The sequence below is a fragment of the Bufo gargarizans genome, chromosome 5 (assembly GCF_014858855.1).
Source record: "Bufo gargarizans isolate SCDJY-AF-19 chromosome 5, ASM1485885v1, whole genome shotgun sequence".
NCBI classification, from domain to species: Eukaryota; Metazoa; Chordata; class Amphibia; order Anura; family Bufonidae; genus Bufo; species Bufo gargarizans.
This window is the reverse complement of record NC_058084.1, coordinates 35,080,741-35,105,278: the sequence shown is the minus strand read 5'-3', so window position 1 is coordinate 35,105,278 and position 24,538 is coordinate 35,080,741. Positions and strand designations below refer to the sequence as shown.

Here is a 24,538-nt window from a genome sequence, read left to right as displayed (position 1 = left end):
CACATGAAAAACACTTTAGCTTGTTATTTTGCATCACGTCATCTTTTTCCTACTAAAGGGAACGTTTTGGTGTCTGTAATAATGAAACTACAGCTACGGTATTTAGTCACCAAATTGCAACTTAAATTTGAGAGCAATCTACCTTCAGTAGCAAGATAGGTATGTAGTGGACCTTTATTGCCTAAATATAGTCCAGCACCTCCATAATCAATATTGATGGAAGTGCAGCAGGGGTTAAATGGCCAGGATCGGCAGATTATTTTTTCTGCCCTCGCGGCTGTTAACTACATTCCCCCATTAATGGGTTAAATTATGATAATCCATAATGGGCCCATGATGAATTACTGAACTTGGACATTAAATGGAGTGGACATTAAATGGAAAGCATAGGCTTCTGCACTTTCCTATATGGAGGCATCCCACAAAAATTTTACCCAGTATACATTCTCTTATAATGTTACCAGACCCCAAAAAAGACCCACAATTCACAGCCACTGATTCAGACTCACGGCCAGACTCCATAGCTCAGAGGTCAGACCAGCCCCCATATTTGAGACAGAAGACCAGATCCCAGACCAGGCCCCTGAATTAAATTTGTGCTCCACAGTCCTCTTTCATCTTTAGCTGAAGACAGGAGAAGCTTAACTTCCCTTGTCAGATATTTGGGTTGACGGGATGAGTGGACCTCTATATCTTAGAACAAGGTCTAAGGCTTTATTCAAACTGTGTTTTTCCCTTATAATTGGAATGTGCACCGGATAAGTCCCTGGTGCATAAACGGAATGTATCCATAAAGGCCTATCAATCCAGTAAATGCAAAAAGAAAAAATGTCCTTGTGGCATGTGCTGGGCATTTACCTCAGCATGCATTGTTTTTTACTGTATAGGAAAATGTATACATAGAGGGGGTCATTTATGAATAGATATACCCCATTTTTTGTCGTATATCTGTTGCAGATTCTGCGACTTCTTCCCCATCCACGCCACGTACGCCAGTTCTAAAAAAGGGGCTGTGGCGTGGAAGGGGGCGGACGGCCCGTCTGTTTTAGGTGTAGAAAATTATCTAAAACTATGCCAGCAAGAGAGCTTGCATAGATTTAGGCTGGGGATGGATGCCCCTAAGTTATGTAGAGGTCGGCACCTCTACAACTGCAAAAAAAGGGGGTCAGTCAGCACATCCCAATGCACAGGTGCACGCCGCCATGGCTAGAAACACAAAGAAAAAAATTAACTGCAACAGCGCTCTACAAACACTAATAAAGTACAATAATGCCACAATTCTAGAAAACATTCTGGTGCTAATGCTACGCTTATTTTGCAAATTTGAGATCCTTGGCAAATACATTTGTATAAAATTATTTAGGCCCGTCTGCCAAACGTCAGGGCGATCTCTGTAAGATGGGAACCTAACACTAAATCCTACCTGTTATGTGCCAAAATGGACACCATAAAATTCAGGGAGTGCGGGTTCCACGTGCATGCTGGGTCCACTGTACTTTTTTACCATTTTTGGTGCCATAACGGCCTCCATTAAATACAGGGATGCAGGTACCAACATGCATGCTGAGCCCACTCTATACCTCTCTTGGTGCCAAATGGCTTCCAATAAATACAATGAGAGCAGGCGGGCACCTCTACATAACTTACTGTAGGTGCATCAAGCGCCAGTGCAGGGTTATTAAGACTGGCGTCTAAAATGCCAGTCTTAATAAATGATCCAAAAAGCAGTCTTTAGAACTCAGAAGTAAATTAGGTAGCCACTGTTAGATACCTTCGACACACTGCAAACGCAACACGAACAGAGCATCAAACACACAAGCTTGATTCATTTCCCATTTTGTGCCATAATTGTGTTCTGGTTGTACAGACAATGATTGGGCTTTCTTCATTTTTAATTGGGGGTAACATCTCCTTCACATCAGCACACAAACCCCATCACCCACATCCCAACACACAGACAACCCAGTAGACCCCGTCCACTCATCTTCTGCCCTTGCCACAAACTCTTCCCTGCTAAATCTATAACATAGTCCGAGTCCCCATCAAGCACCACATTGCTGCCCATGTGCGGAAGAACAGTCTACCCTTCTTGGAGGTCTCCTATTTTTTTCCTTGGGGTCCCCAGACATTTACAGAGGCACTCTTCTGTGAATCACTTTTATTAAAGTAAGAATGGCCACATAAGAGCCCACGTGCCTCCTGGGAGCCAGCAATGCAAACATTTCCTCTTCTAGCATACAGTACATACGTTCCAAAAAAAGGAACCATAAAGGCATAAACGGCTTAAATGTCAATAAGAAATTACAGTAAACTGACTAAGCCCACCATTTCTGTATTGTTTATGAAGTATATATTGGTAGATCTGTGGATACATGGTGGTTGTCTTTCTTCGTGGAGCATTTATTTTGACCTTTATACAGAAGATAAATAAAGACTTAAGTAAACTCAAGAATGTTGGGAACTAATATGAATCATCTTCTAAAAATTATCTTTACTACCTGTACGATGTGACATATGGTTGCTTACATAGATCATATGGTTCTCGGGTCTGCACAGAGCCCTGTATTTAGATCTTGAGAGTCTGAGTCACAATGAACTTGGATGAAGATCACGCAAGTCAGCAATGAGTGGGAGTTGTCAAGACTTTGATCTCATTTCTTACAAGTTAAAATGCTTTCTAGTTTGAGTGACTGGAAAGATGCAGAATTTGTAAATAGTTATTTAGGACACATTAAATTATACAGGCATTTTACTGACCCAATACGTCATACTGTACCAACAGGTGACTAAGACTTTTTGTAACAAACACTTGTATGTCCAGTATTGGATATTTCAGAAGTATTTTTATTAAAGACTTTAATTGGGACTAAAATAAACATTTTCTTTTGTAGAGGTTTTCCAAGTCGTAGTGACCAACATTCAGCTTTCAGAGGGCATGGCTTGCCATTGGGTTGGGTTTGTCTAGACGTGGCTTTTCATGAAGCATTTTTTCCTAATTATCTGTGTATAGAATAAGGACCTTAAACTAAGGACCGTAAAGAGTGATGGGATGGTCCAATGGTAGACACAGACAGTAGAGGACCCCTGTGCAAAACCAGTATGTGGTTTCCTTCCTAATTAACAAATTATCAATAATGAAGGTACGTAATGTATAGAGAGGAACGAATCAAAGTTGACAAAGTGGAATTCTATCCGAATTTCAGGAAAAATTTGATTAGTCCCAAAGTCAAATTTCCTTGCACATGTTAGAACAAGGAAGTAAGAATCCCGGGAACGAGGGAGCACCCACAATGCCTTGCAGACAGCCAATCAGCAGCTAGCCAGCCCCTGCGATGTCACAGCCCTATAAAACGTCTCAGCCTGCTTGGTCTCCGCCATTTTACTGTGAACTTAGTGCAGGGAGAGATGTTTCAGGCTCTAGGGACAGTGTTTAGGAAAGACTATTCATGAAAAAAAAAATCTATTTAGCAGTTCAGGGAAAGATTATTCATAGTGTAGGGAAAGGATAGGGAGGCATTATCCACACTGTAGGGAGGGATCAGGGACCAATAGGAGAGTGTACAGCCTGGGTAATAGGAGCAATTCTATTACACCATGCTGCACTGATTGGGGTTACTAAAAGTGATCTAATACTACAGATTTTAGGTTATTTGCATTCTTTGATACATCAGTAATTGCAGTTATCCTCTATTCTATTTGAGTAAAACTGTGGTCTGATACAAACAGTTTTGGGGTGTTTTTATATGATTACATAAATTCCTCCTCGATTCTGATGCAATGGGCGACACCCCCCCCCCCCCCACCAGGGCCCTCTTTCATGTCCCAGGTGTAGTAGGAATGCCGAGTGGTGTAGTGTGGCCTAAATGTCTCTTTATGTGTGTCACGGTGCTCCTACCTGGATACCGCTGGGAGCTTTGGCTCCAAAGAAATAAAAAGGGGGAATAATTGAGGAATTTGAAAGAATAACTTGAGTCCAGACCCTGAGATGAAGTTCAATGGCAGCTTTACTTGAATAAACTTTTCTCCAGTTTTCAGGCTTTGTCTTGGTTTCAGCAGGCTTTAGCATGACCTGGCAGGCAAACTCAACTTTGCTTTATCTCTTTCTTTCTGCTGTACTGATGGAGTAGCCTAATAAATTTGGTTCCGTCGTTATGCTGCACTCTATTCTTTAGTCTGACTTAGTTTTAGCCAAGGAATAGGTTAGTGTCCTGTCAGCTCCAAAATGGAGTCTAAACCGGAACCAACAAGAACTTCCACCCCTCCTTCTGGTAGCAAGCAGGACTAGCCCACTTCTTCCCCACCATTCCGGCAGGAAGCAGGACTCACGCACTTCAGCCCAAAGGGGGAAGAATGGAATGATAGGTTCCTGTCACGAACCAGCGGGTGTGAACCCACTGTGCCATGTGTCCTACCTCCTCTAAGGGCATTGTCTAAGTGAACCCCTGGATCTTCACAGTACCCCTGATGGTGGGGATAGACTTTCCCGAGGGGAACACCAGGTCGCTACATCTTGAGGATAGGCACACGAGGCAGCTGGTCCAGGCGGGCCAGGAGGTACCTGAGAAAGGTACCAGAGGTGCAGGACCGAAGGATGAGGCAGAGGCGTAGTCAGACAGGCAAAAGGTCAGGACAGGCGGCACAGGTACAGGTCAGGCAATCCGCGTTGGCAACAGGAGAGTCAAGGCAAGCAGATAGGGATATAACAGGTAGCAGATTCCAGGATCACAGATATGAGTCAGAAACACAAGAACACAAGCTGAAACCAGGAACGTTACCAGGACACAAGGACCTTGACTCTGAGACACTTATATATGCACAGGAGGGCTAGGATAGGTCAGCGAGGTCACATGACCAACCCCATAAACCCAGGAAGTGACGCGTGCCGGCCCTTAAGGAAGTGCTGCAGGAACAAGCCAGGGCTGAGAGCAAACTGTGGAGCAGATCCCAGAACAACAGCACCCACACAGACAGAGCCCAGGACTGCAGCAGTGAATGGGAAGCACCGGCTGCAGATCACCGTTGAACATGGCGCCCGGGACAGCAGCGAATAGCAGCCGCTGTTACAGTCCCATTATCTTTAACTATAGCTTTGCCATATTTGCTGCCACCTGCTGGTGAACCAGGCACATGTATAACCGTTGAATAACAATATTATAGATGAACATTGTGGTGAACCTGGAACAGATTACATAGATGACATTTATGTTAGACTATTAAAAGACAGTAGCAGGGTGCAGGGTGTAACACTCTGCGGGGTTACAAAAGTGCAGTCTAATAAAACCAGTTTTGGGATGTATTTAGTTTATATAAAAGTACTTCCATTCCTCCTTGATTCTGAGGTGAAAGTGCTGTCTGGCATGCTGCACGGGTGAAGAAAGCATGCTCCTCTGGATACTAGAGGTGATCACACCATAAAGGCCGTGAACAGATAACCCGAAAAGGGATAGCTGCCGTTCGCAGAAGCAGAACACTTCTCTACACACTTTTAGGATGTTCAATTTCTTTTACACTTAATTTGATGTGTCAATCCCTAGTTGAGGAGTTGGTGTGAAATTGTGGCATTATACACACTTTTAGGGTGTTCGCATTCTTTTCACTTAATTCGGCAGTAGTTACGGAGTTGGTGTGAAATTGCAGCCTGACACTATTTCTCTTTTACCCTTGCAATTAATGTTACAGTTCAGTATGTCTGACAGACAGGTGAGGAGGAGAGACCCGCTGCTTCCTCCGGTAGGCAGGCAAGTAGCGTCGATGAGTCTCGCGGGAACTGGTGTTGTGAGCGGTCAGGCTCATGGCCCTGAGACTGGTGAGGGTGACATCAGTGACGTGCAGACAGTAGTGGATGATGATAATGTAGCCAATTGCACGTGTGAGCCGGGTGAAGAGGAGTCTTCATTATCATCAGGAGAAGAGGGTTGCGTGTGAGGCAGCAGCTGAGCCAGCAGAGTGGTAGCGTGGCCTTGAGTCAGCAGGATGGCAGCAGTGTGAGATCTGTAGCCAAGCATGCCTTGGGTAGACTTCCTGCTACGCAGGAGCCTACCCGTCCGGAAAGAAGTAATAGTGCACGGGTTCATGGAGGCAGCGGTAGCAGGCAGTCAGCACAGAGTGGTGGGGGGGAAATGCCACTCGGCAGAGTGGGAATTTTTTCTCAAGCCGCCAGAGGACGTCAGCATGGCCCACTCTGTGACCGGGCCACTGTGTTGACTCCTCAGGCGATTCCTCACCCTTACCACTCTGTGACTGGGCCACTGTGTTGACGACTTATGTGATTCCCACCCTTACCACTCTGACTGGGCCACTGTGTCGACGACTCATGCGATTCCTCATGCAATTCCCACCCTCCCCACTCTCTCACTAGGCCACTGTTTTGACTCCTCATTCGGTTGCCACCTCACCACTGTGTCACTGGGCCACTGTGCTGACTCCTCATGCAATTCCCATCCTCACCACTCTGTGACTGACCACTGTGTTGACTCCTCAAGCTGTTGCCACCTCACCATTCTGTGACTGGTCCACTGTGTTGACTCCTCATGCTGTTGCCATCCTCCCCACTTGGTCATGAGGGCACTAATTGTTTCAGCGTGTAACAGAACAAGTTCTGAAGAAATCTATGGGGAACCAGCTGACGACCAAGTAAAAGGTGTGCGCTTCTTGACTCTATAGTAGAATCTTGGGCCATTGCATGGTTCTTTATACCTGACGCTAACATTGACCTGCAAGGCTTAGTTCACACCAGTTATTTTGTCAGTTTTGGCCCTTTAACTGACCCCTGTCATCTGCATGCAATACTGACTCACAGTACTGTTTCACTACCACAGCGGATTCCCTATGTATGTTTCTGCAGTGCACAGTGTTCTACACCACTATACAGGCTTTCTGCAGCCAGGAAATAGCAGTTTTTTAATGCTATTCGTCATGAATAAATTCAGATCGAATCCAATTGGGAAATTCGGGGAGCCGTCCGAATAAAATTTTCGGAAATTTGCTCATCTCTAATCATATACATCATTGCTTCTTGTTCCTCACTATGACTCTCTAGTCAATCCTTTACCTAATGTATTATAATCTATTAATAATTTTAAGCCAATGGAACTTGTTGGCCTTTTTTATATTGGTATGCCCCCCCCCCCCCTTGCCCATAGGGCCCCTGTACAGCTGCACAGGCTACACCAGTTGTATTTTCACCCGTGGTCTTCAAAGAGATCTCAGAGGCCATTTGACGTTAAAGTTACAATTTTTTATAATGCCTGGATAACCTTTTTTTTTTTATCTAGAACTCCTGATTGGGAACCTACTGTAGACTAGACTCCAAAATCAGACTCCAAAATTCAGACATCAGACCTTATAACTCAGACCCCAGACCAGACTCCATAATTCAGACCCAAGGGCAGACCGCATAATCCAAATCAGTTACCCACGAATTCTGATCCAAGAATTCTAAACCCAGATCAGACCCCTCTAATTACCTACCTCTCCTCACACCTGGCTCCCCTTCAGCAGATGCAGCTCTTCTTTGGCCACTGCCACACACAGAGTACTGATGTTAGTGTGCAGCCGCACTCAAAAGCAAAAAGAGTCGCAACTGCTGAGGTGGAGACCATAGCAAGGAGAGAAGAATTCATATGATGCTGTGAGATTGGGTCAGTTAAACCCAAAGTTGGGCCATGGCACACATAAAAAATACAGATGCATTAACATGGACTTGTGAATCTGGCTTACCTATTTCTGATACAAAGCTCCAAATCGCAAGCTTAGGCATAAAGATAACGCAATGTTCTGTCCACCTGTAGCTGCCACGAAGGGATTGGGATCTTACTAAATACTATTTTTAATGTAACAACAATATGCAATACGCTCCTTGGCTCCATCTAGTGGTAAATGCAAGAAGACAGAATGTGATGTTTTTATATACTTAATGGGCTTTTTAGGACTGTTATTTAGATAACTATCCTTAGTGTAGGTCATCGGTAGCAGAATGGAGCAGCACTTATACATGGGTTCCAGGCTCTGTGTCGGTGGCAGGTAGGTGTGGTACTAGTCTCACTTACCTGCCATTGCCATATGTCTGTTTCTGTTTCCCCTGTCTTTATAGCTTGGCCAGTGAGACTTCTGTTCATCCGTATCTAGGAGAAACAGGTAGTCTTACCCAGCTCCTAGTCCAGGGCCACCCTGAGGGCTAGCAGGAATATTAGGTTCCGGAGTATGAGCCCTCCTACCATCAGGGTCGGCTCATATGGATAGGAGACAGGGTCAGAATTAGGGATGTGTAGGAGGTGACCTGCTCCCTGATTCCTGTCCTGGCATTGACCATCCGCCTTCTGATACCGCATGGCTGAGGGTTTTCCCCATCCTCAGCCGTGACAGGCAGGTGGGGACTGGGACAAACCTCCCTAGCGTCTCCCGATGGGGTGACATCCCTGTCCAGACATGCCATTGGCTGCTTCCCCCCGACACCGGATGTTTTCATCCATGTACAGGGAGAAGCAGTGGCGGCGGTGCGGGGACCAGGAGCGGCACCCGGAGCGGGGTAAGTATATTACCTTGAGCGGCCCGGCACATGGGGGGGAGCTGGTGGATAACCCCTTTATGAACGAAATGTCATTCACTTAATAGAGGTTGTCCAAAATGTTATTATTAATGGCCTATATTCAGGCAGGGCTGGCTCTATAATAAGGCGGACCAAGCGGCTGCTTGAGGGTGCAGAGAAGGGGGGGCGCCAGGGCAGAATTTTTTTTTGTTGTAAGATTTTTTTAAAAAAATACATAACTTGTGGACTTGACCGCCGGGCCTGGCCGCCTGCCCCAGCCTGCAGGTGTGCCATGCGGCCCTCACCTCCTCACAGAGCGGAACGCAGGCTCAGCAGCAGCACGGCAACACAGACAGTCACGATGTCAGGGGTTTGTGACTGCAGAGTGGCCCTGCGGCAGTGGGCGGCAGGCAGCAGCAACTGGTGCAGAGGTCTGGAGACTGGAGGCGGAGCTGTTGGTGATGAATAACTGTGTGTGAGTGAGTCTGTGAGATATCAGACAGTGACATTCATACAGCCAGGCCCAGACCAGACTGTCCGGACTGCTGCAGGCTGCCGGACTGTGTGCAGGCTGTGCAGAAACAGAAGAACATTAACCGGGGTGGGGTCAGGGTGAGGCGTGTGACATTAATGGAGGGGGGACAACAAGACATTTGGACAAATGTCTCTGAGTAGTCTGTCTGTGCGGCCCGCAGGGAGAAATGTATGTGGCATGGGGGGGAGAAATGTGACGACATGGATGGAGGGGGGAGAAATGTGACGACATGGATGGAGGGGGGAGAAATGTGACGACATGGATGGAGGGGGGAGAAATGTGACGACATGGATGGAGGGGGGAGAAATGTGACGACATGGATGGAGGGGGGAGAAATGTGACGACATGGATGGAGGGGGGAGAAATGTGACGACATGGATGGAGGGGGGAGAAATGTGACGACATGGATGGAGGAGGGAGAAATGTGACGACATGGATGGAGGGGGGAGAAATGTGACGACATGGATGGAGGGGGGAGAAATGTGACGACATGGATGGAGGGGGGAGAGAAATGTGGCAACATGGATGGAGGGGGGAGAAATATGACGACATGGATGGAGGGGGGAGAAATGTGACGACATGGATGGAGGGGGGAGAGAAATGTGGAACATGGATGGAGGGGGGAGAAATGTGACGACATGGATGGAGGGGGGAGAAATGTGACGACATGGATGGAGGGGGAAGAAATGTGACGACATGGATGGAGGGGGGAGAAATGTGACGACATGGATGGAGGGGGGAGAGAAATGTGGCAACATGGATGGAGGGGGGAGAGAAATGTGACGATATGGATGGAGGGGGAGAGAAATGTGGCAACATGGATGGAGGGGGAGAAATGTGGCAACATGGATGGAGGGGGAGAAATGTGGCAATATGGATGGAGGGGGAGAAATGTGACAATATGGATGGAGGAGGAGAAATGTGACAATATGGATGGAGGGGGGAGAGAAATGTGGCAACATGGATGGAGGGGGGAGAGAAATGTGGCAACATGGATGGAGGGGGGAGAGAAATGTGACAACATGGATGGAGGGGGGAGAGAAATGTAACAATATGGATGGAGGGGGGGAAATGTGACAATATGGATGAGGGGGAGAAATGTGACAATATGGATGGAGGGGGGGGAGAAATGTGGCAACATGGATGGAGGGGGGAGAGAAATGTGGCAACATGGATGGAGGAGGAGAAATGTGACAATATGGATGGAGGGGGGAGAGAAATGTGGCAACATGGATGGAGGGGGGAGAGAAATGTGGCAACATGGATGGAGGGGGGAGAGAAATGTGACAACATGGATGGAGGGGGGAGAGAAATGTGACAATATGGATGGAGGGGGGAAAATGTGACAATATGGATGGAGGAGGAGAAATGTGACAATATGGATGGAGGGGGGAGAAATGTGGCTACATGGATGGAGGGGGAGAAATGTGACAATATGGATGGAAGGGGAAGAAATGTGGCAACATGGATGGAGGGGGGAGAAATGTGAGGGCTGATGTGACATAGGTGATTTGACATTGAGGGGGAAAAATGTGCCATGGGGGCATGATGGCTGACAAGAGGGGCATGATGGCTGACATGGGGGTCTTGATGGCTGACATGGGGGGCTTATGGCTGACATCGGGGGCTGATCTGAGGCATTGGGGGTCTGATCTGAGGTCTGATTAACATTGGGGGTTTGATTGCTGTTCTGACCTGAGGTGTAATGTATTTCTTCCCCCTTATTATACTCCTTTAAAACCTAGGTGCGTCTTATGGGCCGGTGCGTCTTATAGGGCGAAAAATACAGCCCTCAAACCAGCGATTGTCTGAAGCAGAGCGAAGATACCAGGACCACACAGAGGAGAAGCCAGATGATGCAGACTGGATCAGGGCCAGGCGAGCTGCGGCACGGGGGGGGGCGGGGGCACTAAAATGTAGCTTCACTTGTGTTGGCAAAAATCCTTGCACCGGTCCTGTCTTCAGGATAGGCCAACACTATTTGATCAACGGGGTTCCAACAACTCAAGACCCCTGCCGATCAGTAGCTACGGTGCAGGGAGTTGGCACCAGAACTACACAGCTCGGTCCATTGTGCAGTGCAGCGGATGAAGCTGGAAACTGCAGTGCTGCTCCCACTGAAGTAAATGGGAGCATCAATGCTGTGACTAGCTCCATCCACTATTACTCTGAAACAGTTGATTGTTGGGGATGTGGGGTGTCAGACCCTGACCGACCACATATTGATGGCCTATTGTGAGGATAATACATCAGTGGTAAAATCTTGGACTACCCCTTTATGGCTATGTTAACAGAAAAGCTGAAAGTGAAATACTTTCAGTAACTTTTAAATAATTATTGTTCTATAACTTAATACATACAGTATGCTATAGAAACTAAGTCATTGGGAGTTCAACCTCTAGGACCAAACTGATTCAAAGAATTAGGGTAACCATTCCCTATTCCCAGCTGGAGAATGGTCACAGATGTCCAGTACCAGCCATGAGATGGCTGGATGTATGGATGTACTATACCAGGAAAGCTCTGAAATATTATTTTTTTTATTATTATTATTTTAAGTATTTCTAACTTTTCCTCACTGTGCTATAATTATCAACATAATAATAATAATGATAAAACAAAGCCCTTTTACTAGATGTCCTAATACATTTACATATGTCTAATTCATTCAATAAATTACATTATAATTTTGTCTCTTTCCATCTGACATGAGATTTTTCTGGATGAATTATTCAGTAACATTTTGTTTCTTGAAAATGTTTTCTTTTAATTAATTATTGTGAAACCAGTAGTTGAGGTGATGAAATAATACAACCCCCCCCCCCCCCCCTAAAAAAGAGGAAAAAACATCAACATTTTTTAGATAAGTAAAGTAAACAACAGAGGCTGAGGAATGTCTTCATAGAATATGTGGATCTGTGCAGAGCGGTGAGAGCTCCAACCAACAAACTGAAGAGACTGGAGCCTCTGCTATGCATTAATTGTAGGAATTCTATTGTTTTAGAGGTATTGAAGGATACAAAAACCCTGGATATGGACTTTGCTTCAGCCCAGACTTTAAAGGGGTTGATGAGACAACCCCTTTAAATTATGTTTAAAAAGAAAGCATCTTATATCAGTCTTTTTTCAGAAATCGATAGCCGGAATCAGATTTGCAATATCTCTTGTGGTTCAAAAGTTATCAACATGGAAAGTTCAAAACTTCAAAGTTCTGTGTTCAGCTCTAGGGACAAGGCATTGAACACGTCAAATAGTTGTGCGTCACAGGGAACGTTCTAGGTTGGTGCAACTTTCTGTGTTGATAACTTTTAGACTACAAGAGATATTGCAAATCTTCAATCGATTTCTGAGAAAATGTTGGTCTTCTTCGATATGCTACATGACCCCTTGCCATTGGAAAAATTTGCCCTCGATTACAATATGGCAGGTTTCAAGATGGTGGCCATGTTCCAGACACAGCCTAAAAGATAGCCCCCCTCACCCATTACTTGGTGAGGTACCGTATTCAGATATTTTATTTTCCCTTTTGTTTCTGGAATAAAAGGGTGTCCTGCGACTACTAATAGTTTGTCTTTATTTACAATTTATTTACAGTTTTTTTATTTATATATTTAACATATTTTTAAATTATTTATATTTATCTATAATACTATAAATGTGCAAGTATGACATATACCATGCATCGGGGAGTAGCAAGTAATCGTGTCCCATAGCAAACCCAGTCATGGGTCTTCAATCCATTATGGCTACATTTAGCAGCAAGTTCACAACATGAAAGCTAATAATTATTTTTGTTTCCTAAGTACAGGGACAATAAACACAGTTATGTCACAGTACAGGGACAATAAACACAGTGATGTCACAGTACAGAGATAATAAACAGTGATGTCACAGTACAGGGACAATAAACACAGTGATGTCACAGTACAGAGATAATAAACAGTGATGTCACAGTACAGGGACAATAAACACAGTGATGTCACAGTACAGAGATAATAAACACAGTGATGTCACAGTACAGGGACAATAAACACAGTTATGTCACAGTACAGGGACAATAAACACAGTGATGTCACAGTACAGAGATAATAAACACAGTGATGTCACAGTACAGGGACAATAAACACAGTGATGTCACAGTACAGGGACAATAAACACAGTGATGTCACAGTACAGAGTTAATAAACACAGTGATGTCACTGTACAGGTACAATAAACACAGTGATGTCACAGTACAGGGACAATAAACACAGTGATGTCACAGTACAGAGATAATAAACACAGTGATGTCACAGTACAGAGTTAATAAACACAGTGATGTCACTGTACAGGTACAATAAACACAGTGATGTCACAGTACAGGGACAATAAACACAGTGATGTCACAGTACAGAGATAATAAACACAGTGATGTCACAGTACAGAGTTAATAAACACAGTGATGTCACTGTACAGGTACAATAAACACAGTGATGTCACAGTACAGGGACAATAAACACAGTGATGTCACAGTACAGAGATAATAAACACAGTGATGTCACAGTACAGAGATAATAAACACAGTGATGTCACTGTACAGGTACAATAAACACAGTGATGTCAAACCACAGGGACAATAAACACGGTGATGTCACAGTACACGTATAATAAACACAGTGATGTCTCAGTACAGGTATTATAAACACAGTGATGTCACAGTACAGGGATAATAAACACAGTGATGTCACAGTACAGGGATAATAAACACAGTGATGTCACAGTACAGGGATAATAAACACAGTGATGTAACATTACAGGAATAATAAACACAGTGATGTCACAATACAGGTATTATAAATACAGGGATGTCACAGTACAGGTATTATAAACACAGTGATGTCACAGTACAGGGATAATAAACAGTGATGTTACATTACAGGAATAATAAACACAGTGATGTCACAGTACAGGGATAATAAACAGTGATGTTACATTACAGGAATAAAAAAAACACAGTGATGTCACAGTACTGTCCTAACCACCCTGGGTCCAGTGGGACAGTTCCAGATTTTGGCGCCTGTCCTGCAGTCCTGGGACAGCTGAGATATGTCCTGATTTTAACTGTATCTGTATCCTAAGGACGCAGATACAGTTGATAACGAATGTGAAGCAGGGAGCTGTGCAGGAGATAGTAGGATGTTCTTTGTTTGGAGAACAGGGCTAGGTGAGTATTTGTTTCTTGTTTGTTTTTTACATTTTGTAGTTATGACTATAACTACTATGTATGGGCATAACTACTGTGTGGGGTACTATGGGCATAACTACTGTATGCAGCATCAGACTGAAGTCTCTTGGGCCAACCAGAGGAAATTATTCTGAGGGCCCACCCTCTGTGTATATAGGACCTTAAGGGCCCTGTTTTATTAGAGGTCCATTGCTGTAAGAGCTTCGGCCCACCAGAGGATCCTCTGGTGGGCCAGTCTGACCCTGACTGTGTGGGGGCATAAATGGGCTTGGTGGGGTTGGGCATGTATAGATAAGTATTGGGTAGAGTTAGAAATGTGGCTTTGTGTCTAAAATGCTGCTGATAATGCCCAGCCTTGTGGGGTATGCATGGAGGTAATATACACCATGATATTACAATACTGTACATGGATAAAGCACACCAGAAAGATTATCATCATAATCATGTCACACACAGATATAATGCACAGTAAATGAATAATGCAAAATGTAAGGTTGCAGAGAAGAAATAAGGCACACAATAGGAGTAACCATGGCGTCCCATAATAAAACTCAGAATGAGGCTGAATTCAGTTTTCCATGCTCTATAACAGGGGTGGCCAACCTTACAGACACAAAGAGCCAAAAAAGAAAACGTATGACCACCAGGAGCCACAAGCTATACATTTACACGTGAGTCACCGTATTTTTCATCCTACACAATGCAGGTTCTAACAAAGAAAAATAAGAGAAAAAAATATTTTTTATCTGATCTGAGGTCTGATAAAAATATTTTTTTCTTATTTTTCATTAGCAGAGAAAAAAATGTAAAATATATTTTCATCAGACCTTAGATCAGACTCTTACATCAGATCCCCAATCCTCATCTGACCTAAAATAAAATCCCCAAACCTCATCAGACCTCCAAATAAGACCCCCAATACTCGGATCAGACAACGCAAATCAGACTCCAAGTGTCAAACCCTCAGTGCTCAGATATTCCCCCCCATGCTCAGATCTCCCCCCTTCTTATATCTGACCCCCTATTCTCAGACCTGACCAACCCATGCTCAAACAAGACCCCCCATGCTCAGATCTGCCCCCATGCTCAAATCTGAACCCCCATGCTCAGATTAGCCCCCATTGACTAGATCAGGACCCCCCACATGCTCAGATCAGACCCCCATTGCCCATATCAGGACCCCCCCCCCATGCTCAGATTAGAACCTCCCATGCTTATATCAGAGCCCCATGCTCAGTTGTATCATTTAAAAAAATCTCTTCCCTCTCCTGATCAGGCACTGGGCTCCTGCTCGGGCACCTGCTACTCTGCAGGTCTGACACTCTCTCCACTGTGACCTGATGAGCACAATAGTCTCCACGTACTACGTTCTCACACTGTGTGCATCAGGAGGTAGTGGAGAGTGATCTGGAGCTACAGTGCCCGATCAGGAAAAGAGATCTGACCATGGGGTGGAGAGGGAGCCGCCTGACTGCTTCTCGGCTCCACAGCTAGAGCCGCACTTGAAGAAGCAAAGATCCGCATGCGGCTCAAGAGCCACGGGTTGGCCACCTGCTCAATGGACCGTATGTCTGGGTACATATGGGCCCTGGTAATTATTGGTCCTAAGAGCAGCTGCTATGCCTGCTACTCTGTTACAACCATGTTAAACTGTACATGTATACTGCCACAGGTTTAAAGGCTATACCCTATTGTAACTTTTGTCTGCAGAGACATAACTTGTGACCATGGTGGACCATACGGGAGGGGGGGGGGCATGAGAGTAAAGGGGATAGGAGTGGTGTCTGAGGCAATGAGGGTGGTTGTAGTACTTACAGTGGCTGATGGAGGGGCACAGCTCTTCTACATATTGGGGCTCCACCTGGACTTCTGAGATCTCTTGCCAGGGGATGGCTAGGGTGGCATCATAGATGATAAGCAAAAATGAGCAGGAGGAAGATTGCAATGACCACAGACCCGGCTGGCTTGATTATGGCGAAATAAAATCTCTCTTGTACTGAGTAGATGATAGTGATCACAGTACAAGTAAATGCAGCAGGCAAAGACCTAAATTATTTCATAGAATAGACTTTTCACAAATGGCTGTATTTAGGAGGTTGTTATAATGGAGGTCCTCCCTGAGCCTCTCTTTATAGTCACTAGAAATCTTCGCTGCAGTGTCCAACTGCGTGGTGCGGTCCTAGATCAGATGGCCAGTCCATCTCAGAAGTGTGGCAGGCACCATGTCCAAGCATGAGACCACTGAGGAAGGGAGAGTGAATCATCCCGAAACGGGTTTGGCAAAACAAGTGGACGTACCCGCAACAAAAGTCCTCCTATAAACTGTATGGCCATACAGAAAGAATCTTGAAGAAAAAGGAAAAGGAACAAATATACTTCCCTTCGATTCTTGTATTCAAAGATATTCGCGGTATAGAGCGAGAACTCCCACGATCTTTTGAAGTTACTCCCGCGAGATTTAAACTTGCTTGGCTCGAGGAGAGCAACGAGCACGCCGGAAAATACTCGGAGCTCCGTACCAAGCGATCGGGAGATTTCTGGACTATAAGGTAAGCTGAATACCGATAAAGATCTTATACGTATTGGCAAAAGGGACATTTAAAGAGTGACTTTAGGTACAGTGTTACCCGAATTCATCGGATAATATACGATCATATTGCGATTCTATGATAAGTGCAATGTGAGCACCTGAAGTGACATTTCACTTTTCTACCCTTGGACAGAGTTATAGAAGAAACTTGTATATGTAGAAACGGTGGCATGTAAAGTTTAACCATTTGAAACTTTCATGTACTATATGCCATTGTATGCGATCTTGATTGTTTGATTGTTTTAGATATTTTATGGGGATATGTATAGGGATTGTATAATACATTTTTCTGCATACTTCAATCTGAGACCAAGTGCCTGAGTGCTCGCTCATTCTTTCTATCTCAGTCCAAGCATGGCCTTCTTAGTTCTCAACCATCTGCAAGATTCAATGTTTCTTTCTCTCAGAGGTTAATCCTTAGCAAAGTTGCTTTTCTGGCAGCTTTTACTCACAGGAATAGTGTTTTCATGGAGCAGGATTCTGATATGGCCCGCTTGGTAGCAGAAAACACCAAACAGGTCTTCACTCTAGCTTGACTTGCTACGAGCTCTCTACTACTCTAGAAAGTGGGAAATGGGACAGGATATTACCTGACCACTGTTACCAAGGCTGCCAGCTTAACTATTTCCTACCTATACATTTTTTGGGGTTACATAGTGCATAGATCATAGTTAGTATGACGGTGAACATTTGTATCACTTTAGTAATGAATTTGGTATTAACCCTTTAGCAATGAACCAGACATTAACCTTTTAGCAGTGAACCAGCAAGTAACTGCACTGGGCCCGTGATCTACCATTGGAAACAAATCTTATGCATTAGATGTGCCTTTGCCACACTCTGCATCCCCTATATTTATGGTCATGTCTAATCTTCTATGTGCATTTAGGTTATACAGTACGTTACAGTAGAAATCTCAACATTTTTTTATTTATTTTTTGCTGACTTTTTCTTCATCAAACAATTTGCTAAATTCTTGAAAATGCAAAGAATTCATCTAATTCTGTCGAAAGCTACAGTATATCTTATTACCTGATGTCCAAATTACCTTTTTTCTAAAAGGCTTCCGGGCCCCCTACAAATACCATGTTCCAAAAAATCTGAATGTTGAAGTTAATCAGGAGAGTAGCAATTAGCGTATTTTTCCCACGTACTTGTATTCTTAGCACTGAATGCGCCATCATGTACAGATTAATGAATATAAACATCTGTCAGGCTGAGATAACTGCTCCTGACACTGAGCAGACTGCTGGAAGATAATGTGTCGGCCATAATTGGAGAACACTAATTACTTGTCTCCCTTACAAACAGCCATTTGGAAGGTACACATCTCACAAGCGTCTTCAACATGTTGTGTCGAGTGATTCTATGCGTTACTTTGCTTGTTTTCCTCCCGCGGGACATCTGCTCTTCTGAGGCCGAGAACCGATCTGCTTCAGACGTCTGTTCAATGCACACAATCCTACCTGGACCCAAAGGTGAGATATCGACTTTTATGTTTGATTGCTGCATATATTGTATGTGGTAGGTTACATTAAAGGGGTTGTCTCACTTCAGTAAATGACATTTATCATGTGGACAAAGTTAATATAAGGCTCTTACTAATGTATTGTCCATATTGCCTCCTTTGCTGGCTGGATTCATTTTTCCATCACATTATACACTGCTCGTATCCAGGGGTTACGACCACCCTGCAGTCGCAGCAGCGGTGGTCGTGCATGCACACTATAGGAAAATGCATTGGCCTCTCTGGTGCCTGGAACCGTTGGAGCACGCATAGACATGCATTTGCTTGTATTTATGCAGCAGTGGTGGCCGTAAACCCTGGATACGAGCAGTGTATAATGCGATGGAAAAATGAATCAAGCCAGCAAAGGAGGCAAAATGGATAATAACAATACATTAGTAAGTAAGCTCGTATTATCTTTGTCTACATGATAAATGCCATTTGTGGAAGTGAGACAACCCCTTTAACCGCCTCCGGACCGCCTAACGCAGATCAGCGGTCCGGAGGCGGCAGCTGCAGGCAGAGTGACGCATATACGCGTCATCTCGCGAGACGTGAGATGACGCGCTTAGCCGGCCCGCGCATGCGCAATGCGGGCCGGCATTTCTTCCAGGGGGGTCGCGTCATCAGCTTGCCAGCCAATGATCGTGGCTGGCAAGCTGATGATTTTTTAAAAATCCAATGAGAAGCCATATAACACATCATATTAGTAAATATGATGTGTTAAATGGCTTCCCTGCTCCTCTGCTGGTCCTTTTGGTCGGTTGGTCTCAGCAGAGGAGCAGGCTTCACAGTGAGTAGCACCAAACACTACACCTTAGCCCCAGATCACCCCCCTGCACCCCAATTAACCCCTTGATCACCCCTTCTTGCCCCTGTCAATCACTAGTGAAAGGGAAAAAAGTGATCTGTGTAAACTGTCACTTTTTTTTCTCACTGTTATTGACCGTTAGGTTTTAGGATAGTTTAGGCCCCTTGGTTAGGTAGTTAGCTATCAGTTAGCACCCAGCCCACCGCACCGTAGTCACTTATTCGCTGATTAGCGTATCGCTAATCAGCATTTGTACTTTTATAGTATCTGTAAGTGATCAAAACTGATCACGGTCAGATCTATAATTGTATTAGTGTCACTTTAGTTCGCCCTCCACCCAAAACGCAGTGTTTGCCCTCCACCCTGATTGGTCGCCCACACGTGCGTTCGCCCACACCCGCCCCGCCGCAGTGACAAAAAATATATATTTTTTGATCACTACACATTGACTTTACACGCGCTGCGGCGATAAAAAAATCAGTTTTGATATTTTTTATCTACCGCAGCGGCCTCCGGTACTTCGCTAGCCTCCCCTTTGTAAGACAGGCTTGCTTTTTTTCTTGGGTAGTCTCAGGGAATACCCCTAAATTTAGGTGCCCAAATGTCAAACAGGGGGTATTCTTCTGAAGAGGCCTACAGGCTTCTGACCCAGTCGGATGAGGAATGGGAACCCTCATCTGATGAATCTAGCGGGTCAGAATATGAACCTGTAGAAAGCAGTGGCAGTCTGACTCAAAGTTCGGACAAGGAGGTTGAGGTCCCTGATAGCACCAGGCGTACCCGGCCCCGTGTCGCTAGACCACAAGCGCAGGATCCGCTTCAAGGGCAGCAGAGTGGGGCTGGCGCTGTCGGATTACGTGGTGAGGCATACACCAGCAGCGCAGCCCATCCTGGACCTAGTACCAGCACTGCCGTACAACATGGTGAAGTGGCGAGCACCAGAAGGGCAGTTGAAGCTGGTACGGTGGCACGTGCAGTAGTGACCCCGTCGCAGCCACCGCAAAGACGTGCCCGTAGAGCCCCTAGAGTCCCAGAGGTGCTGGCAAACCCTGATTGGCAGTCCCCAACTTCAGCCACACCTGTAGTTCCCCCTTTCACTGCCCAGTCTGGAGTTCGGGTTGAGACAGCTCAGATCGGTTCGGCCCTGGGATTTTTTGAGCTGTTCTTGACTGCGGAGCTTTTGGACATAGTCGTGGCAGAAACAAACCTGTATGCCACACAATTTATAACCGCCAACCCGGGAAGCTATTATGCCCAGCCTTTCCGGTGGAAACACGTCCAAGTTTCCGAAATTAAAACTTTTCTGGGCCTTCTCCTCAACATGGGTCTAACCAAAAAGCATGAATTGCGGTCATATTGGTCCACAAACCCAATTCATCACATGCCCATGTTCTCTGCTGCTATGTCCAGGGCACGTTTTGAGGCCATCCTGCATTTCCTGCACTTTAGCGACAACACCACCTCCCGTCCCAGAGGCCACCCAGCTTTTGACCGGCTCCACAAAATTCGGCCCCTCTTAGACCACTTCAAACAGAAATTTGCAGATTTGTATACCCCAGAGCAAAACATCTGCGTAGACGAGTCCCTAATACATTTTACCGGGCACCTTGGCTTTAAACAATACATCCCAAGCAAGCGCGCCCGGTATGGGGTCAAATTGTATAAGCTCTGTGAAAGGGCCACAGGCTATACCCACAAATTTCGGATCTATGAGGGAAAAGATCAGACCCTGGAGCCGGTCGGTTGCTCTGACTACCTGGGGAGCAGTGGGAAGACAGTCTGGGACTTGGTGTCACCCTTATTCGGCAAGGGGTACCATCTTTATGTGGACAATTTCTACACAAGTGTGGCCCTCTTCAGGCATTTGTTTCTAGAACAGATTGGCTGCTGTGGCACCGCGCGAACTAGTCGCGCGGGCTTCCCCCAACGGCTCGTTACCACCCGTCTTGCAAGGGGGGAGAGGGCTGCCTTGTGTAACGAAGAACTGCTCGCGGTGAAATGGAGAGACAAGCGTGACGTTTACATGCTCTCCTCCATTCACGCAGACACGACAATACAAATTGAGCGAGCAACCCGTGTCATTGAAAAGCCCCGCTCAGTTCAAGACTATAACCTTCACATGGGAGGGGTGGACTTCAATGACCAGATGTTGTCTCCGTATTTAGTTTCCCGCAGAACCAGACACTGGTATAACAAGGTGTCTGTATATTTGATTCAATTGGCTCTGTATAATAGTTTTGTTCTCTACAGTAAGGCTGGGAGAACAGGATCGTTCCTCAAATTTCAGGAAGAGATCATCGAGAACCTCCTGTACCCAGGAGGTTCCGTGGCCCCATCCACCAGTGTAGTTAGCCGTCTACACGAGCGACATTTCCCCAATGTCGTTGCCGGTACCTCAACCCAACCGTCACCCCGAAAAAGATGTTGTGTCTGTAGCAGGAGTGGAATAAGGCGTGACACCCGCTATTTCTGTCCTGACTGCCCTGACCACCCTGCCCTATGCTTAGGGGAGTGTTTCCGGAAGTACCACACACAGGTACACTTAGCATAGGGATTGCGTCACACAGGACAGGCACACAGGGCTATTAGGGCCCATTCACACAGAGCTGCTGCAAACCTCTCCTTTCACCTGGGACAAAGTGCATAACGCACTTCGCCACATCTTTGGGCGATTTGCACATTTTCCCATGGGGAAGGAGAGGTTTGTCCTATAAAGGTAAAAAAAAAAAAAAAAATCACCAGTAAGCAAAAAGGTTAATGTTCAGTTCAAAAAGTTAAAGTTTATATGTTCTGTTCAAAAGTTAATAAAATTATTGCGTTGCGGCCTGGTTTTTTCTTTTTTTTTTTACCTTCCAGGTGGACCAACCGATCGACTAGCTGCAGCACTGATGTGCATTCTGACAGAAGCATTGCGCTGCTGTCAGATTACACACAAGTCGGTGTATGCGGCGCTGAAAGACGAGATTTCTCCTCTGCAGTAAAAGATACGTTTGCCGAGGCATATGAGCTGAGGAGGAGGCGGTGTTCATATGCTTTGGCAAACACTTTGTATATAAAAAATAATAATAAATCCCGGCAATGATTTATTCATCCACATCGATTGATGTAAATGGAGAAATCTGGTTTGCCAGGGCATACGAGCTAAGTGGGTATGGATGTTGGGCGGAGCTCCTATGTCCTGGCAGACGCCTTTCCCCTTCTTTTTTTTTGGGCAGAGATTTTTTCATCCACATTGATCGATGCGAATTAAGAAATCTGTGCCGTTCATTTTTTTCTTTCAGCCCAGAGGCTGAACGGAAAAAAAAATCTCATTACCTGTATGCTCAATATAAGGAGAATAGCAGGAACTCCTAATGCTGGCCATACAAGTAATGATTGCGGAGACCCTCAAATGCCAGGGCAGTACAAACACCCCACAACTGACCCCATTTTGGAAAGAAGACACCCCAAGGTATTCGCTGAGGGGCATATTGAGTCCATGAAAGATTGAAATTTTTGTCCCAAGTTAGCGGAAAGGGAGACTTTGTGAGAAAAACCAAAAAAAAAAACAATTTCCGCTAACTTATGCCAAAAAAAAAATATTTCTATGAACTCGGCAGGCCCCTTATTGAATACCTTGGGGTTTCTTCTTTCCAAAGTGGGGTCACATGTGGGGTATTTATACTGCCCTGGCTTTTTAGGGGCCCTAAAGCGTGAGAAGAAGTCTGGGATCCAAATGTCTAAAAATGCCCTCCTAAAAGGAATTTGGTCAAATGCCAACTTTGTATAAAAAAAATGGGAAAAGTTGTCTTTTGCCAAGATATTTCTCTCACCCAGCATGGGTATATGTAAAATGACACCCCAAAACACATTCCCCAACTTCTCCTGAGTACGGCGATACCAGATGTGTGACACTTTTTTGCCACCTAGGTGGGCAAAGGGGCCCACATTCCAAAGAGCACCTTTCGGATTTCACCGGTCATTTTTTTACAGATTTTGATTGCAAACTACTTTTCACGCATATGGGCCCCTAAAATGCCAGGGCAGTATAACTACCCCACAAGTGACCCCATTTTGGAAAGAAGACACCCCAAGGTATTCCGTGAGGGGCATGGCGAGTTCCTAGAATTTTTTATTTTTTTGTCACAAGTTAGCGGAAAATGATGATTTTTTTTTTTTCCTTACAAAGTCTCATATTCCACTAACTTGCGACAAAAAATAAAAAATTCTAGGAACTCGCCATGCCCCTCACGGAATACCTTGGGGTGTCTTCTTTCCAAAATGGGGTCACTTGTGGGGTAGTTATACTGCCCTGGCATTTTAGGGGCCCATATGCGTGAGAAGTAGTTTGCAATCAAAATGTGTAAAAAATGGCCTGTGAAATCCGAAAGGTGCTCTTTGGAATGTGTGCCCCTTTGCCCACCTAGGCTGCAAAAAAGTGTCAGACATGTGGTATCGCTGTACTCAGGAGAAGTTGGGCAATGTGTTTTGGGGTGTCATTTTACATATACCCATGCTGGATGAGAGAAATATCTTGGTCAAATGCCAACTTTGTATAAAAAAATAGGAAAAGTTGTCTTTTGCCAAGATATTTCTCTCACCCAGCATGAGTATATGTAAAATGACATGCCAAACCACATTCCCCAACTTCTCCTGAGTACGGCGATACCACATGTGTGACACTTTTTTGCAGCCTAGGTGGGCAAAGGGACCCACATTCCAAAGAGCACCTTTCAGATTTCACTAGTCATTTTTTACAGATTTTGATTGCAAACTACTTCTCACGCATATGGGCCCCTAAAATGCCAGGGCAGTATAACTACGCCACAAGTGACCCCATTTTGGAAAGAAGACACCCCAAGGTATTTTGTGATGGGCATAGTGAGTTCATGGAAGTTTTTATTTTTTGTCACAAGTTAGTGGAATACGAGACTTTGTAAGAAAAAAATAAAATAAAAAATAAATCATCATTTTCCGCTAACTTGTGACAAAAAATAAAAAGTTCTATGAACTCACTATGCCCATCAGCGAATACCTTAGGGTGTCTACTTTCCGAAATGGGGTCATTTGTGGGGGTTTTCTACTGTCTGGGCATTGTAGAACCTCAGGAAACATGACAGGTGCTCAGAAAGTCAGAGCTGCTTCAAAAAGCGGAAATTCACATTTTTGTACTATAGTTTGTAAACGCTATAACTTTTACCCAAACCATTTTTTATTTTTTTTTGCCCAAACATTTTTTTTTAATCAAAGACATGTAGAACAGTAAATTCAGCGAAAAATTTATATATGGATGTCGTTTTTTTTTGCAAAATTTTACAACTGAAAGTGAAAAATGTCATTTTTTTGCAAAAAAAATGTTAAATTT

At 44.9% G+C, this 24,538-nt stretch overlaps 1 protein-coding gene across 1 annotated transcript in view; it reads left to right on the top strand.

The window, feature by feature from the left end:
- The window catches only part of COLEC10 (collectin subfamily member 10), a 91,781-nt gene that overhangs the window by 24,988 nt on the left and 42,255 nt on the right, over nt 1–24,538 (top strand). Inside the window, exon 2 of the mRNA XM_044294080.1 lies at nt 18,188–18,354. Coding sequence (XP_044150015.1) covers nt 18,225–18,354 — 130 coding nt within the window. The 5' untranslated portion in view covers nt 18,188–18,224. The remainder of the gene's footprint in view (nt 1–18,187; nt 18,355–24,538) is intronic.